This window comes from Hyperoodon ampullatus (assembly GCF_949752795.1).
Source record: "Hyperoodon ampullatus genome assembly, chromosome: 3".
NCBI lineage: Eukaryota > Metazoa > Chordata > Mammalia > Artiodactyla > Ziphiidae > Hyperoodon > Hyperoodon ampullatus.
In genome coordinates, this window is record NC_136916.1 from 142,461,852 (window position 1) to 142,480,110 (window position 18,259).

The 18,259-nt window shown below is 40.3% G+C and overlaps 1 protein-coding gene across 1 annotated transcript; it reads left to right on the forward strand.

Moving 5' to 3' along the window:
* Positions 1 to 458: 458 nt before the first annotated feature.
* LOC307049400 (ADP-ribosylation factor-like protein 2-binding protein) lies at positions 459 to 938 on the forward strand (the record flags this gene model as incomplete). The annotated part of the gene is made up of 1 exon (XM_079698932.1): positions 459 to 938. Exon 1 carries the CDS (start codon positions 465 to 467, stop codon positions 936 to 938), a length of 474 nt encoding a protein of 157 aa, XP_079555058.1. The 5' UTR covers positions 459 to 464.
* Positions 939 to 18,259: the final 17,321 nt, after the last annotated feature.

The window sequence follows — 18,259 nt, forward strand, 5'->3', positions numbered from 1 at the left end:
GAGCACAGGCTCCGGACACGAAGGCTCAGCGGCCATGGCTCACGGGCCCAGCCGCTCCGTGACACGTGGGATCCTCCCGGACCGGGGCACGAACCCGTGTCCCCTGTGTCGGCAGGCGGACTCTCAACCACTGCGCCACCAGGAAAGCCCAGGAAATTGTAACTTTAAAAAAATACCCTGTGACTCGGGAACACCTGAATTTCAAAATTATTTTCATTTTTATTTGTGTGTGTATTAAAAAACATCCTTGTCGGAGGCGTGGCAGCAGCCCGGGAGCCTGAGGCCGGGGCGTCGTGCGCAGGCACTACCCAGCTGGGCTGTGAGGCGGCTGAGGCCTCGGCTGCGAGGCCTTCCCGATGAAAGTTGGGGCTCTGCGGAGCAGAGCGGAGGCTGCGCCCGGCCCTCGGGCGAGGTAGAAGGCCGGCAGGCCCGCTCCCCTGCGCGCTGTGGAAGCGGCGGCGGCGATGGACGCCCTAGAGGAAGGGAGCTTTGCGCTGTCCATCTCTTCCGCCTCTGATGCAGAATTTGATGCTGTGGTTGGATATTTAGAGGACATTATCATGGATGATGAGTTCCAGTTATTACAGAGGAATTTCATGGACAAGTACTACCAGGAGTTTGAAGACACAGAAGAGAATAAGCTCACCTACACACCTGTTTTTAATGAATATATTTCTTTGGTTGAAAAGTATATAGAACAGCTGTTGGAGTGGATTCCTGGATTTAACATGGCGGCTTTCACTACAACTCTACAGCACCATAAAGATGAAGTGGCCGGTGACATTTTCGACGTGCTGCTCATGTTTACAGATTTTCTGGCTTTCAAAGAAATGTTTCTGGACTGTCGAGCAGAAAAAGAAGGCTGGGGACTGGACTTAAGCAGCGGTTTAGTGATGACTTCATTGTGCAAATCATCTTCTATGACAGCTAGACTATGACTATGACTCCTACTATCACAGCTAGTCTTGGCTGTTGGAATCAATTTAGAGAGTTGTCCTTTACCTAAAAGGTACTTGTGAAAATCAATTCCTAGTCTTACATGTACAGTCCTTGTATCACTTCACTGTCTTCTACTGGTCCCGATGTAGTCCCATTGTTTCTATAACTCTCATTTACGTGTTTTTGAAAACATATTTTTATAGATGAATACTCAGGCTAACCTAGTAGGTATTATCTTGGAACTTCCATGATTACTCACTTCAAGATCAAAGTATTATATGCTGTGTGCTTTTTAGCTGTTGGTGCTATGAAAGCAAAAATGCTTTCTGTGTTGGTGTTCCTATTTTACTGGGCACCAATGAACGTATGCTGGAAGTAGTCTAAAAGTTTTCCTTTTCTTACAGCATGTTAGTGTTTGTGCAGGTTTGCTTAAAACCTTTTCTATGTAAAACAGCTCCTTAGGTTTTCTGTTGGGGTAGGGGCTCTGCACTTCCTTCTTGCTGTCAAAATAATCCTACCAAGATAGTGTTCCACTGGTCTAGCTCAGTAGGAGATAACAAACAGCTTTACTGGTCATCTTCCTGCTTGGATTTAGTACACTGGTTTACTACAATGTTTGATAGAACATTACTGACCAGAAAACATGGATGTCACATCTCTAGAAAGAAAAACTATAGTAGTTCAATTCCCAATGTGTACCTTAGTTGTTTTTTTGTTGTTGTTTTTATTTTTATTTTTCAAGTAAAAATAAGAATCTCTACTGACTTTTCACTTGGCTGTTCTGGTTTTAAAGGATGAGCTAGCTGTAGGCTGTGTGTTTTTCTGTACCAATGTGGCGCTTATTAAATACTTTTGTGCCATGAGTAAAATTTCAGGAGTTTTGCGGAAAAAAAAGAAAAAAGCATCCTTGTTAAATATACTTTCTGGGACTTCCCTGGTGGCACAGTGGTTAAAAATGCCAGTGCAGGGGACATGGGTTCGATCCCTGGTCCAGGAAGATCCCACATGTCGTGGAGCAAGCCCGTGTGCCACAACTACTGAGCCTGTGCTCTAGAGCCCGTGAGCCACAACTGCTGAAGCCTGAGAGCCTAGAGCCCATGCTCTGCAACAAGAGAAGCCACTGCGATGAGAAGCCCACGCACCACAATGAAGAATAGTCCTCTCTTGCTGCAACTGGAGAAAGCCCACGTTCAGCAACAAAGACCCAATGCAGCCAAAAAAAAAAAAAAGTGTGTGTGTGTGTTTGTGTGTGTGTGTGTGTGTATATACTTTCTGAGTTATGGTTTGCTTGCTTATTGGGTTATTCAGTTTTTTAATTTGTTCATTCCTTTATTCACAAAGGATTTAAGATGACTGCAACAAATACATATAAGAAAGCTATTATATGTCAATAAAAAGTAAAAACAAAAAATGAGACATAGGGCAGGGAAAAACAGGCATAACTTTGACTGACATAATTGCTACGATTTGACCTCAGAGTTAGCTCTGTGTTTCTGGACATCCAAGGTGAAAAAAGGAACACTTATTATATGGTTCTTATTTTCAGAAAGGAAAGCAAGAACAGAAATAATATAGAAATAACCACAAAAAAACCCAACTTGTGTCTCCAAGGAAATGAAGTATTTTCCTGGCATTAAATGGTTAAAAAAAAAGAAAAAACAAAGTTGAGTGGAGGGCTTCCCACAGGGCAGCTGAGAGTTGTAGAAACAGTGTCCTCCATAACTTTGCTCCAGTTTGTTCATTTGTTCACTCTTTTACTCTTTCCTCAAACATTTATTATGTACCTACTCTGTGCCACATCCTGTGCTAGATGATAAAGATACAACAGTGAACCAAACATAGTCCCTTCTCAGAGCTTGCAATCCAGAGTCTCAAAAAGACCCAGGGCCAAAGGATCTGCTCCAGAAGGACAGGTAGGCTCAGTGGTGGAACTTGTGAGGATTGGGTTTCTCCATGTTAGCAGGCATTTCAAGTTGACATTCAGGACCTACAGCCTCTACTGTGATCCTAGGATGCTTGCAGTTTACTCCAGTGTGAAATGCTGGGAAGAGGCTAACAAGAATTAGGTGACCGATGGGAGTCAGGGCCCTAGCTGGTCTGGCTAGGCACAGGGCTGAAGTTATTCCTGGAGTCAGGACCAGAGTAAGTGATCTGTTAGTCACACAGCTACTTCTTGGGGAAGAAGGCCAATCCACCTAAAGCCAGTTTCCTGAATGGCAAGTGGACCTACCTAATTGCTTGTGTCTTTTCACTGTTTGGAAAATGTAAACAATTCATATACAATGGTTTTAACAGCTTTTTGAAGATGTAGGTGATGTTTAAGTTGTCCTCTTTTCATTTTTATATGCTGGCATTTTATGGAACCTTCAGTTTTTGTTTGCCCTGTTGTAATGGGAGGGGTCTTGGACAGGGAGAGAGAAAAACACCCCGCAGAGCCTGGACTGCTGATCTTCAAGAGAGAGGAGGTTGATGGGCAGGGAGTGGGGACATGGGGGAGAGGCAGAGTAAGAATATATTCACCAAGAGTATAATCATTGAAAAAATATATTCTTGAGTGCAAAGAATTCTTAGGAATATATTTTTCTTATGAATAATAGCAAACCAATTTATGCCCTTTAGTACTTCCTCACCCGCCCTCTGCCTGTTCTACCTCCCACTAGAGGCATTGTTAATCCATTGCTTCCAGGCAAGACTCCCCATTGAGTCAGGGTCTCCATGGGAATGAGGCTACAGGGGACATGCACTTAGTTCAAGAAGATGGGACAGGAACAGACAGAACCTGGCAGAAATGATAGAGTAAGTCACAAAGTCATTCATAGTGTTTTAGGGATGCTTCACTGTGTTGTCTACAAATTAGATCTCTTCCTAGAGCTTAGAACTGCAATCTGGATGTCTTCAAGCGACTTGACATTGAAAAATATTAAAAAGATCTCACTTACTGAAAGCACATAAATTTTATTTTCCACTAGTAAATTTTTCTTTCTCACCAATGGAGAACAACTTGCATTTGTATCTCATTTTGTAATTTTCAGCATGCTACATGCTATCTCATCTTGTCTTACAGAAAGTCCGAGTTTGTTTAACTCACTTATTTGTACCCTCCTTTATTGTAGAGAAATTTTGAGTTAGTTTGCATAGAAACATAAAATTCAGTTGAATAGAAAAATAGATGAGGATATTGCAGCGAAGGAAAAATAAGAGTAGATGAATAAAGCCAGTGGGATAGCACCTTGTTTTCCATAAAGTCATTTGTAGTTGCTAGATCCAGGCTATACCAGCCAAAATAAAGAGAGGGAAACTTTGTTTATAAAAATAACATGGTCATTAGATTAAAAGAATAAATGCTCAGGATCACAGTTTTTCTTGGTACTGAGACCTGAGAATTTTCCACAGCTTGTTCTCATAAATGGAACACTGTGTGGCTTACAGACTATCTTCCTGAACTCCTGTGTAAGAAGTACAATGGTAGGTCTCTCTTGACTCTTTCCTATAATATCCTGCTTGGTAAGGTTTATGGGATTATGCCAGAATACATTTTAATAAAAGCAGTTCTCTAGGGGGATAAAACAATGCAATTCAGGTTCACAGCTCCCTGATGGCTGGACAGAATCCAAAGACCACATCCAGGAATGGGTGGACGTTCAGTCTTTTAGGCGTTCCTCCAGGAATATTATTTCTTGTAATCCAGTGCTTTTAAATGCACAGCAGAGAACTTCGGGTTAGATTCTTTGGCAAGAACCCGAAAGTGTGAGTTGGCTCAGACAAAATCATTTCACAGATGAAGAAACAGGACCTTTCAGAGGCTGATGATTATCCAAGGCTTTGAGGTCAGTGGCAGAGCTGGGACCAAGGCCAGATTCTTCCGACTCTTAAGTCTAGGGTTCTTGCAACCATTTCATCTCTCCTCTCTAACCTAAGTAGAATTCTATTACAATTTAAAAATGTTAAGAATGGAATTTCTTAATGATGTTTTGTTAAATATCATATTTGCCACTTACCATAAACTTTATTAATAACTTGATTCATAATGGGTCAACAGATGGTAAAATAGTTTAAAATCTGTAAATGTAAAATGATCTGGGAAGAGGAAATCAGTTAAGATACCTGTTTTAGAGAATCATTTAATGTGTTGTTCAATAAAATAATTAGAAGTTTGGTCTGGAAAAAAAGGATGACTATTTCTAACATCTGCAATGTAATCCTACTTGGATGTTAACTTTTTTAAAAAATTAATTTATTTTTGGCTGCGTTGGGTCTTCATTGCTGCACGCGGGCTTTCTCCAGTTGCGGTGAGTGGGGGCTACTCTTCGTTGCGGTGCGTGGGCTTCTCATTGTGGTGGCTTCTCTTGTTGCAGAGCACGGGCTCTAGGCATGTGGGCTTCAGTAGTTGTGGCTCACGGGCTCTAGAGCGCAGGCTCAGTAGTTGTGGTGCATGGGCTTAGTTGCTCCATGGCATGTGGAATCTTCCCGGACCAGGGCTCGAACCCGTGTCCCCTGCATTGGCAGGTGGATTCTTAACCACTGTGCCACCAGGGAAGTCCTAGATGTTAACTTTTTAGAAGAATGAAACGTTAGCTATAGAGCTGAAGTCCCGCCCTCCCACTCCTTTGCCCTCTACCCTGAAGTTGTGGGTATCACTCCCAAGCCTGTTTCTGTTTTTTTACCATATATGTATGTATGTGTTTAAAATTTACATAAAGTACATAAATGACTTCATAGTGTATCAATCCTTTTGGACTTGCTCTGTCCTCCACCCCTGAACATTTTAGTTTTGATATTTAACCTTGCTGATACTGGTCATTCATTTTAGCTGTGGAATAGTCTTCCCTCGTATGACTCAACTACAGTTTATCCATTTTCCTACTGATGGGATTCGACTGTTTCCACTTTTTCTGCTATATATAGTTCTTCCATGAACATTCTTGAACATAAGTCCTTGTGTCCATGAGCAATTTTAGAACATTTTTTAGTTGGCAGAAATTTATTAAGTCACCAGCTGTTGCTACTCCTACCTGAGCATCAGTCACATCCTGGGTCATCCTGGGAGATCCTTGCACCCAAAATGCTGTTTGGGTCCAGTTGCAGCCAGTGCTGATCCAGTCTTTGTGTACCTTCAATGCCTTCCAACTCCTTGTATATGTTTCTGCTTGGTTTGCTCAGGTTCTCTACTAGGACCTGTTCCAAGAACCTTTCATTTCTCAAGGACCCTACCCTTCCCTAGCTTCCTCACACCTAAGAGATGATCTGACTTCTTATTTTCCTGAGAAAAATGAGGTCATCTGGTGAGAGCTCCCTCGATCCTTCTCTCCCTAACTTCTCAGCATTTCCACTTAGAAGAATGGTGAACATGTGCAAATCACAAATTCTTTGTGGAATGAATGGAGGTAGGAGTTTTTTTTTTTTTTTTTTTAAGTTTCTCAGACACCCAAATTGGAACTTTGTCTTGCCAGGAGCTACACCATCTTCAAAATCACTAATTCAAATACCCTCTGACATCAGCCTCCAGTTCTTCTAGCTTAACATCCAAAGTACGCTCACTGTGATGGTTCTTCAGTTTCCCTCAGACACCAGTCTGTGTGCTCCTTCATTCTATCTGCTCACCTCTTCCTGTCTTCACATCCCCTCTTTCTCTTTCATCCTCCCCGCAGCTCCCACCCTGGCCCTCTCTCCGAGAGCCCTACTTTTTCCTGCTCCGACCTGCTGCATGGCGGTCATCCTGGCAACTTCTCCTTTCGTTTTCCTGTGTTCAATGTCTAGTCCCCATTTTTCTCATGTTTAGTTTAGTTTTCAGTTTTGTTGGAATACTTCCCATCCTCTTTCTTGTTTTACTGTCTTATTTTTTTGGAGTAACTTTTCCAGTAGCTTTCTAAGAGTGGGAGCATAGGACATAAATTTTTTGGAGACTTGCATGTCAAGAAATGGCTATTTTCAACCCGAACACTTGATTAATACTTTAGGTGGATATAGACTATAGGTTGAAAATAATTTTCTATCTCATTTAAAAAAAATTATAGTAATACACATAACATAAAATTTACCAATTTAACTATTTTTAAGTGTAAAGTTTGGTGGTATTAAGTACATTCACATTGTTGTGTAACAACCATTACCACCATCCATCTCCAGAACTCTTTTCATCTTGCAAAATTGAACTCTACTCATTAAACAATGGGTTAATTTAATTCAAAGTTAATTAAAACAATTAATGTCCCACATACCCTCCCTCACCCCTGGCAACCACCTTTCTATTTATGTATCTATGAATATGAATACTGTAGGTACCTCATGTAAGTGGAATCATCAGTATTTGTCTTTTTGTGACTGGCTTATTTCACTAAGCATGGTGTCCTCAAGTTGCAGCCATGTTGTAATATGTGTCAGAATTTCCTTCTTTCTTAAAGCTGAATAATATTCTGTTGTATATACATGCCACATTTTGTTTATCCATTCATCCATGGATGAACACTCGGGTTGCTTCCACCTTTTGGCTATTGTGAATAATGCTACTATGAATATGGGTATATAATAATCTCTTTGAGACTCTGCTTTCAATTGTTTTGTGTATGTACCCAGAAGTGGAATTGCTGGATCATCATATGGTAATTCTATTTTTAATTTTTAAAGAACTGCCATAGTGTTTTCCATAGCAGCTGTACCATTTTTACATTCCCACCAATGGTGTGAAAGTTTTCCAATTTCTCTACATTATTTTCTGTTTTTTTTTGATAGTAACCATCTTAATGGGTTTGAGGTAGTATCTCACTGTAGTTTCGATTTGCATTTCCATTATGATTAATAGTATTGAGCTCAAGTCCTGTGCCCATTTTTAACTGGGTTGTTTATTTTGTTGTTGTTGAATTGTGGGAGTTCTTTATGTATTATGGATATTAACTTCTTATCAGATACATTATTTGTAAATATTTTCTCCCACTCCATGGGTTGCCTTTCGCTCTGTTGAATGTGTCCTTTGATGAACAGAAATTTTAAATTTTATTGTAGTTCAATTTATTTTTTCTTTTGTTGCTTGTGCTTTTGGAGTTATATCCAAGAAATCATTGCCAAATCCAATGTCATGAAGCTTTTGTCCTATGTTTTTTTCTAAGAGTTTTATAGTTTTAGCTCTTATGTTGTTTTCCTAGAACTTTAAAGATATTCCTCACTGTCTTCTGTTGTACAGTATGGCTAATACAGAAGTCTGATGCTATTCTAATTCTTGTTCCTTGGTGTGTGGTTTGGTTTTTGTCCTCTGGGAGTTTCTTTATTCTTGCTATTCTGAAATTTTGTAACCATGTGTTTTGCCGAGGGTATTGGGCACTCATTGTGCTCTTATGTTCATCCTTCAGCTCTAGAAAATCTTCTTTTATTAATTCTTTTTTTAACAACTTTATTGGAGTATAATTGCTTTACAATGATGTGTTAGTTTCTGCTTTATAAAAAAGTGAATCAGTTATACATATACATATGTTCCCATATCTCTTCCCTCTTGCATCTCCCTCCCTCCCACCCTCCCTATCCCACCACTCTAGGTGGTCAAAAAGCACAGAGCTGATCTCCCAGTGCTATGCGGCTGCTTCCCATTAGCTATTTTACGTTTGGTAGTGTATATATGTCCATGCCACTCTCTCACTTTGTCACAGCTTACCCTTCACCCTCCCCATATCCTCAAGTCCATTCTCTAGTAGGTCTGTGTCTTTATTCCCATCTTACCCCTAGGTTCTTCATGACCATTTTTTTCCCCTTAGATTCCATATATATCTGTTAGCATATGGTATTTGTTTTTCTTTCTGACTTACTTCACTCTGTATGACGGACTCTACATCCATCCACCTCACTACAAATAATTCAATTTCATTTCTTTTTATGGCTGATTAATATTCCATTGTATATATGTGCCACATCTTCTTTATCCATTCATCCGATGATGGACACTTTGGTTGCTTCCATCTCCTGGCTATTGTAAATAGAGCTGCAATGAACATTTGGTGCATGACTCTTTTTGAATTATGGTTTTCTCAGGGTATATGCCCAGTAGTGGGATTGCTGGGTTGTATGGTATTCTATTTGTAGTTTTTTAAGGAACCTCCATACTGTTCTCCATAGTGGCTGTATCAATTTACTTTCCCACCAGCAGTGCAAGAGTGTTCCCTTTTCTCCACACCCTCTCCAGCATTTATTGTTTCTAGATTTTTTGATGATGGCCATTCTGACTGGTGTGAGATAATATCTCATTGTAGTTTTGACTTGCATTTCTCTAATGATTAATGATGTTGAGCATTCTTTCATGTGTTAGTTGGCAATCTGTATATCTTTGGGAAAATGTCTATTTAGGTCTTCTGCCCATTTTTGGATTGGGTTGTTTGTTTTTTTATTATTGAGCTCCATGAGCTGCTTGTAAATTTTGGAGATTAATTCTTTGTCAGTTGCTTCATTTGCAAATATTTTCTCCCATTCTGAGGGTTGTCTTTTGGTCTTGTTTATGGTTTCCTTTGCTATGCAAAAGCTTTTAAGTTTCATTAGGTCCCATTTGTTTATTTTTGTTTTTATTTCCATTTCTGTAGGAGGTGGGTAAAAAAGGATCTTGCTGTGATTTATGTCATAGAGTGTTCTGCCTATGTTTTCCTCTAAGAGTTTGATAGTTTCTGGCCTTACATTTAGGTCCTTAATCCATTTTGAGTTTATTTTTGTGTATGGTGTTAGGGAGTGTTCTAATTTCATTCTTTTACATGTAGCTGTCCAGTTTTCCCAGCACCACTTATTGAAGAGGCTGTCTTTTCTCCACTGTATATTCTTGCCTCCTTTATCAAAGATAAGGTGACCATATGTGCGTGGGTTTATCTCTGGGCTTTCTATCCTGTTCCATTGATCTATATTTCTGTTTTTGTGCCAGTACCATACTGTCTTGATTACTGTAGCTTTGTAGTATAGTCTGAAGCCAGGGAGCCTGATTCCTACAGCTCCATTTTTCGTTCTCAAGATGGCTTTGGCTATTCGGGGTCTTTTGTGTTTCCATAGAAATTGTGAAATTTTTTGTTCTAGTTTGGTGAAAAATACCAGTGGTAGTTTGATGGGGATTGCATTGAATCTGTAGATTGCTTTGGGTAGTAGAGTCATTTTCACAATGTTGATTCTTCCAATCCAAGAACATGGTATATCTCTCCATCTATTTGTATCATCTTTAATTTCTTTCATCAGTGTCTTATAATTTTCTGCATACAGGTCTTTTGTCTCCTTAGGTAGGTTTATTCCTAGATATTTTATTCTTTTTGTTGCAGTGGTAAATGGGAGTGTTTTCTTAATTTCACTTTCAGATTTTTCATCGTTAGTATATAAGAATGCCAGAGACTTCTATGCATTAATTTTTTATCTTGCTACTTTACCAAATTTATTGATTAGCTCTAGTACTTTTCTGGTAGCATCTTTAGGATTCTCTATGTATAGTATCATGTCATCTGCAAACAGTGACAGCTTTACTTCTTTTCCAATTTGGGTTCCTTTTATTTCTTTTTCTTCTCTGATTGCTGTGGCTAGAACTTCCAAAACTATGTTGAATAAGAGTGGTGAGAGTGGGCAACCTTGTCTTGGTCCTGATCTTAGTGGAAATGCTTTCAGTTTTTCACCACTGAGGATGATGTTGGCTGTGGGATTGTCATATATGGCCTTTATTATGTTGAGGAAAGTTCCCTCTATGCCTACTTTCTGGAGGGTTTTTATCATAAATGGGTGTTGAATTTTGTCAAAAGCTTTCTCTGCATCTATTGACATGATCATATGGCTTTTCTTCTTCAGTTTGTTATCATGTTGATTGATTTGCGTATATTGAAGAATCCTTGCATTCCTGGAATAAACCCCACTTGATCATGTTGTATGATCCTTTTAATGTGCTGTTGGATTCTGTTTGCTAGTATTTGTTGAGGATTTTTGCATCTGTGTTCATCAGTGATATTGGCCTGTTTTCTTTCTTTGTGACATCTTTGTCTGGTTTTGGTATCAGGGTGATGGTGGCCTCAAAGAATGAGTTTGGGAGTGTTCCTCCCTCTGCTCTATTTTGGAAGAGTTTGAGGATAGGTGTTAGCTCTTCTCTAAATGTTTGATAGAATTCGCCTGTGAAGCCATATGGTCCTGGGCTTTTGTTTGTTGAAAGATTTTTAATCACAGTTCCAATTTCAGTGCTTGTGATTGGTCTGTTCATATTTTCTATTTCTTCCTGGTTCAGTCTCGGCAGGTTGTGCATTTCTAAGACTGTGTCCATTTCTTCCAGCTTGTCGATTTTATTGGCATAGAGTTGGCATAGAGTAGTAATCTCTCATGATCCTTTGTATTTCTGCAGTGTCAGTTGTTACTTCTCCTTTTTCATTTCTAATTCTATTGATTTGAGTCTTCTCCCTTTTCTTCTTGATGAGTCTGGCTAATGGTTTATCAGTTTTGTTTATCTTCTCAAAGAACCAGCTTTTAGTTTTATTGATCTTTGCTATCATTTCCTTCATTTCTTTTTCATTTATTTCTGATCTGATCTTTATGATTTCTTTCCTTCTGCTAACTTTGGGGTTTTTTTGTTCTTCTTTCTCTAATTGCTTTAGGTGCAAGATTAGTTTGTTTATTTGAGATGTTTCCTGTTTCTTAAGGTAGGATTTTATTCCTATAAACTTCTCTCTTAGAACAGCTTTTGCTGCATCCCATAGGTTTTGGGTTGTCATGTCTCCATTGTCATTTGTTTCTAGGTATTTTTTGATTTCCTCTTTGATTTCTTCAGTAATCACTTCGTTATTAAGTAGTGTATTGTTTAGCCTCCATGTGTTTGTATTTTTTACAGATCTTTTCCTGTAATTGATATCTAGTCTCATAGCGTTGTGGTCGGAAAAGATACTTGATACGATTTCAATTTTCTTAAATTTACCAAGGCTAGATTTGTGACCCAAGATATGATCAATCCTGGAGAATGTTCCATGAGCACTTGAGAAAAATGTGTATTCTGTTGTTTTTGAATGGAATGTCCTATAAATATCAATTAAGTCCATCTTGTTTAATGTATCATTTAAAGCTTGTGTTTCCTTATTTATTTTCATTTTGATTGATCTGTCCATTGGTGAAAGTGGGGTGTTAAAGTCCCCTACTATGAATGTGTTACTGTTGATTTCCCCTTTTATGGCTGTTAGTATTTGCCTTATGTATTGAGGTGCTCCTGTGTTGGGTGCATAAATATTTACAATTGTTATATGTTCTTCTTGGATCGATCCCTTGATCATTATGTAGTGTCCTTCTTTGTCTCTTATAATAGTCTTTATTTTAAAGTCTATTTTGTCTGATATGAGAATTGCTACTCCAGCTTTCTTTTGGTTTCCATTTTCATGGTATATCTTTTTCCATCCCCTCACTTTCAGTCTGTATGTGTCCCTAGGTCTGAAGTGGGTTTCTGGTAAACAGCATATATACAGGTCTTGTTTTTGTATCCATTCAGCCAGTCTGTCTTTTGGTGGGAGCATTTAACCATTTACATTTAAGGTATTTATCGATATGTATGTTCCTATTCCCATTTTCTTTATTGTTTTGGGTTTGTTATTGTAGGTCTTTTCCTTCTCTCGTGTTTCTTGCCTTGAGAAGTTCGTTTAGCATTTGTTGTAAAGCTGGTTTGGTGGTGCTGAACTCTCTCAGCTTTTGCTTGTCTGTAAAGGTTTTAATTTCTCCATCAAATCTGAATGACATCCTTGCTGGGTAGAGTAATCTTGGTTGCAGGTTTTTCTCCTTCATCACTTAAAATATGTCCTGCCATTTCCTTCTGGCTTGCAGAGTTTCTGCTGAAAGATCAGCTGTTAACCTGATGGGGATTCCCTTGTGTATTATTTGTCGTTTTTTCCTTGCTGCTTTTAATATGTTTTCTTTGTATTTAATTTTTGATAGTTTGATTAATATGTGTCTTGGTGTGTTTCTCCTTGGATTTATCCTGTTTGGGACTCTCTGTGCTTCCTGGACTTGATTAACTATTTCCTTTCCCACATTAGGGAAGTTTTCAACTATAATCTCTTCAAGTATTTTCTCAGTCCCTTTCTTTTTCTCTTCTTCTTCTGTGAACCCTATAATTCGAATGTTGATGTGTTTAATGTTTTCCCAGAGGTCTCTGAGACTGTCCTCAATTCTTTTCATTCTTTTCTCTTTATTCTGCTCTGCAGTAGTTATTTCCACTATTTTCCAGGTCACTTATCTGTTCTTCTGCCTCAGTTATTCTGCTATTGATCCCTTCTAGAATATTTTTAATTTCATTTATTGTGTTGTTCATCGTTGCTTGTTTCCTCGTTAGTTCTTCTAGGTCCTTGTTAAATGTTTCTTGCATTTTGCCTATTCTATTTCCAAGATTTTGGATCACCTTTACTATCATTATTCTGAATTCTTTTTCTGGTAGACTGCCTATTTCCTCTTCATTGGTTAGGTCTGGTGGGTTTTTACCTTGCTCCTTCATCTGCTCCTTCATCTGTGTGTTTTTCTGCCTTTTCATCTTGCTTATCTTACTGTGTTTGGGGTCTCCTTTTCTCAGGCTGCAGGTTCATAGTTCCCGTTGTTTTTGGTGTCTGTCCCCAGTGGCTAAGGTTGGTTCTGTGGGTTGTGTAGGTTTCCTGGTGGAGGGGACTAGGGCCTGTGTTCTGGTGGATGAGGCTGGATATTGTCTTTCTGGTGGGCAGGTCCACATCTGGTGGTGTGTTTTGGGGTGTCTGTGGCCTTATGATTTTAGGCAGCCTCTCTGCTAATGGGTGGGGTTGTGTTCCTGTCTTGCTAGTTGTTTGGCATAGGGTGTGCAGCACTGTAGCTTGCTGGTCGTTGAATGAAGCTGGGTCTTGGTGTTGAGATGGAGATCTCTGGGAGATTTTCCCCGTTTGATATTACGTGGAGCTGGGAGGTCTCTTGTGGACCAGTGTCCTGAAGTTGGCTCTCCCACCTCAGTGGCACAGCCCTGACGCCTGGCTGCAGCACCAAGAGCCTGTCCTCCACATGCCTCAGAATAAAAGGGAGGAAAAATAGAAAGAAAGAAAGAAAAGAAAGAAAGAGAGAGAGAAAGAAAGAAAGTAATAAAGAGAAAGGGGATAAAATAAAGTAAGATAAAATAAAATAGTTATTAAAATTAAAAAAGTATTAAGAAAAAAATTTTTTTAAGTAAAACAAAACAAAAAACCGGACGGTCAGAACCCTAGGACAAATGGTGAAAGCAAAGCTATACAGCCAAAATCTCACACAGAAGCAGATACATACACACTCACAAAAAGAGGAAAAGGGAAAAAAATAATATATCTTGCTCCCAGAGTCTACCTCCTCAATTTGGGATGATTCGTTGTCTATTCAGGTATACCACAGATGCAGGGTACATCAAGTTGATTGTGGGGATTTAATCTGCTGCTCCTAAGGCTGCTGGGAGAAACTTCCCTTTCTCTTCTTTGTTCGCACAGCTTCCGGGATTTGGCCCCGCCTCTGCGTGTAGGTCACCTGAGGGCATCTGTTCTTCTCTCAGACAGGACGGGGTTAAAGGAGCAGCTGATTCGGGGGCTCTGGCTCACTCAGGCCGGGGGGAGGGAGGGGTAGGGATGCGGGGTGAGCCTGCGGCTGCAGAGGCTGGCATGACGTTGCACCAGCCTGAAGTGCGCCGTGCGTTCTCCCGGGGAAGTTGTCCCTGGATCACGGGACCCTGGCAGTGGCGGGCTGCACAGGCTCGCTGGAGGGGAGGTGTGGTGAGTGACCTGTGGTCGCACACAGGCTTCTTGGTGGTGGCAGCAGCAGCCTTAGCGTCTCACACCCGTCTCTGGGGTCCGCGCTGATAGCCGCGGCTGCGCCCGTCTCTGGAGCCCCTTTAAGCAGCGCTCTTAATCCTCTCTCCTCGCGCAGCAGGAAACAAAGAGGCAAGAAAAAGTCTCTTGCCTCTTCGGCAGCTCCAGACTTTTTCCCGGACTCCCTCCTGGGTAGGTGTGGTGCACTAACCCCTTCAGGCTGTGTTCACGCCGCCAACCCCAGTCCTCTCCCTGGGATCTAGGCTCCGAAGCCCGAGTCTTAGCTCCCAGCCCCCGCCTATGCCCGGCGGGTGAACAGACAAGCCTGTCGGACTGGTGAGTGCCGGTCAGCACCGGTCCTCTGTGCGGGAATCTCTCTGCTTTGCCCTCCGCACCCATTGCTGCGCTCTCCTCCGCGGCCCCGAAGCTACCCGCTTCCGCCACCCGCAGTCTCCGCCCGCGAAGCGGCTTCTAGTGTGTGGAAGGAAACGTTTCCTCCTTCACAGCTCCCTCCCACTGGTGCAGGTCCCGTCCTTATCCTTTCATCTCTGTTTATTCTTTTTTCTTTTGCCCTACCCAGGTACGTGGGGAGTTTCTTGCCTTTTGGGAGGTCTGAGGTCTTCTGCCAGTGTTCAGTAGGTGTTCTGTAGGAGTTGTTCCACGTGTAGATGTATTTCTGATGTATCTGTGGGGGAGGAAGGTGATCTCCACGTCTTACTCTTCCACCGTCTTCTCCAGCCACTGTATTAATTCTGTGATAATTTTCTCCCTCTGCTTTCTCATTTGGATGTTAGATCCACTGGATTGGGCTTTAAGTTTTATATTTCTTTTCTGTTTTTCTCCCTTTTGTTTATGGGAGATGTCCTTATTTTATTTTCTAACTCTTTTTTTGATCTTTTAAAATACAGCACTTAAATATTTTTTCATAGTGCCCTGTTCCTATCTTATTGCCTTGCCAAACTCCATCCTCCTGGTTCTGACTTGATCCTGTTGGCTTAGTTTCCCACGGGACATGAAGCATTTACTTTGAAAAAAAAAGTGGAGTATGCACAAGTTACCTGGCTTCAGAACTGATGTCTGATGTACATCTGAAATGTCAAACCTGGACTCCTGCTTTGCCCTCAAACGTGCTCCACCTGCAGCCTTCTCTGGCTCAATTCATGGCTTCTCCATCCTTCCTGTTGTTTACGTCAAAAATTTAGGAGTTATTTTTTATTCTTCTCTTTCTCCTATGACATATGACATCGAATCAGTCAGGAAGCCTTGTTGGTACCATCTCCAACATATATTCAGAATCTGACCACTGACCACTTACTCCTTCTACTTCTGCAGCCCTGGTCCCAGCGATCATCACCTGGATTACTGTAATAACCTTTTCCTCCCGGCATTTTATTATGAAAATTGTAAAATATACAACAAGGTTGAAAGAATTTTACACAAATAGCTGTATTCTCAACACCTAGATTCCACCCTTAACATTTTACCATGCTTGCTTTCTCGTGTATTACCCATCTGTCTATCCCTCTGTCCAACCATTCTGTGATAACCTTTTAACTAGTCTCCCTGCTTCATTCCTTGTCCCATGTGTTGTTCCCACACATCAGTCCAAATGATAATTTTGAAACATAAGTCAAATTATATCTCTCCTCTGCTCAAAACTCTGCTATGGCTGCCCATTTCACTATTACTAACTCTGTAGACTTTGTAATCCTCAAAAGGAAAATTGCCTTGGTAATTTTCAGATTCCTGTGGAATTGTGAATTCATACTGAGTTTCTGTGTAGTATTACCATTGTATCACTGAGGATGGAATTGACTTTTGTCTTTTGGAGGAAATAGAGCAAATGGTAGTGCTTGCTTGTTCTGAGGGCTACGATTAAAATCTTTAAGCATTCGTTCCTGCCAAGGTAGTTGTCTTTCATTTTGCTTTCCATTTCAGCATATGGTGGGTGTGGATATTTATAAACAAGACTAAGTCTGATTTTACAAGGGCTTTCCAAAATTAATTGTGTCCAATAGAATATGACTTTTTGCTTTGATATTGTTAAAAATCCAATGGTTAAAGAAAAAGCTAGTGAAATGTGTTAGCAGCATGCAGAACAAAACTTTAAAATATATCTCTTGTTATATAGTGCATTGTCATGTGAAGGTGTAAAATGGAAGAAATGTTGATTCTGTTTGTAACTGATATGGTGAATTCTTTTATAAGCTTTAAAATAGAGTTCACCTTATGGTGTTGTTTCTAAAAAATTTCAATTATCAGTTTCTTTTTTTATTTTTCTTTCCTTTCCTATGTTTGCTGGTTCCTCGGGGTTCCTCTTTTGTGTTTGTTTTGATCTCTTCCTTTCATTCTTGGAGGCTCTCCTTAATGTCTCGTCATCTTTGGCTGTCCAATCATATTCAAGAGTGAGGAACGAAAAAGCCAATCAGTGGAATTTCACAGCTGGGTGATTTGGCATGGAACTGACTTTTCTATTGAGGAATCCCAAATATCAATCTCTAGAGGTCTTTTCTAGGGGCTTTACTTTCTCCAGAAAAGCATCCTCTGAAATCCCACCTGTGGGTGGAGCAAGGGATCGGGGCATGCGTCTGGCTCCAGTGCTTGTGGAGAAGGTGGGGTTGGTGAGGGCTAGGGGTCCCCCTGTTGAGGTGTATACTTGTCTAAAGTCTTGCTATCGGTCCTGATCTTCAGCACACTCAGACCTCTGTCTCATCCTCAACTTCTGTAGTATCTCTTGCCACCAATCCCAGACCTCTCTGGGATTCTTTAAAGATAGGGGTGGAGAAGCTAGAGTTAATAGGAAAGCCAGGAATCTTTGGTAGCAATTTAGGGACAAAGTAATTGGGTCACGGACAGAAGGACTGAAGAGATATATATGGGGAAAAGCCCCCAAACCATTGCCAGTACTAGTAACTTAAAGATCTCTCTAGGTTTTTTGGGAGACTGGTGACGTGGTAGTAATGAAGGCAGGGAACTTTTGCTGGGGGTATTATGAGCTTTAAAAATTGGAGTGTGGGTGCAAGGGCAGAATTTCTAGGTTAAAATGAGCTGATGAAAATTAAAAGTAATTACTTCCTGAGTGCATGCTTTCTAGATTTGTGCTGATTTATTAACACATCCAGTTTTGTGGCTTTGGAAGTTTTTATCCTTAAGTTTTTATACTCTACGTTTTAATATTGTGATTAGCTTTTAATTTTTACTGCTGATTAAGAAATGGGATAATCCTGATGAATTCATTTCACAGATTATAGTAAATACAATTTATATACTGTAGTACATCTACTATAGTAAGCACAGCAATAAATGTTAGTTGCTACTGTAGTTTTCAGTTTCATGTGCTTCACTGAAATCCGTGTAAGATATGTATCCCTTTCTATAGCTGTGGACACTGCAGTTCAGAGAATTTGGGACTTGGTCAAGGCCAACAGAAAGCTCTTTTAGGGAAGTGGTTACATTTACTTAAAATGCTGTTATCATGGTTGAAGTGGGTGGTTTAGCAGTACAGTTGGGATTGGCTGGGGAGTGACACTGCTTTGTTGTGAGGTAGCAAGTGTAGCAATATCATATCCAGAGAA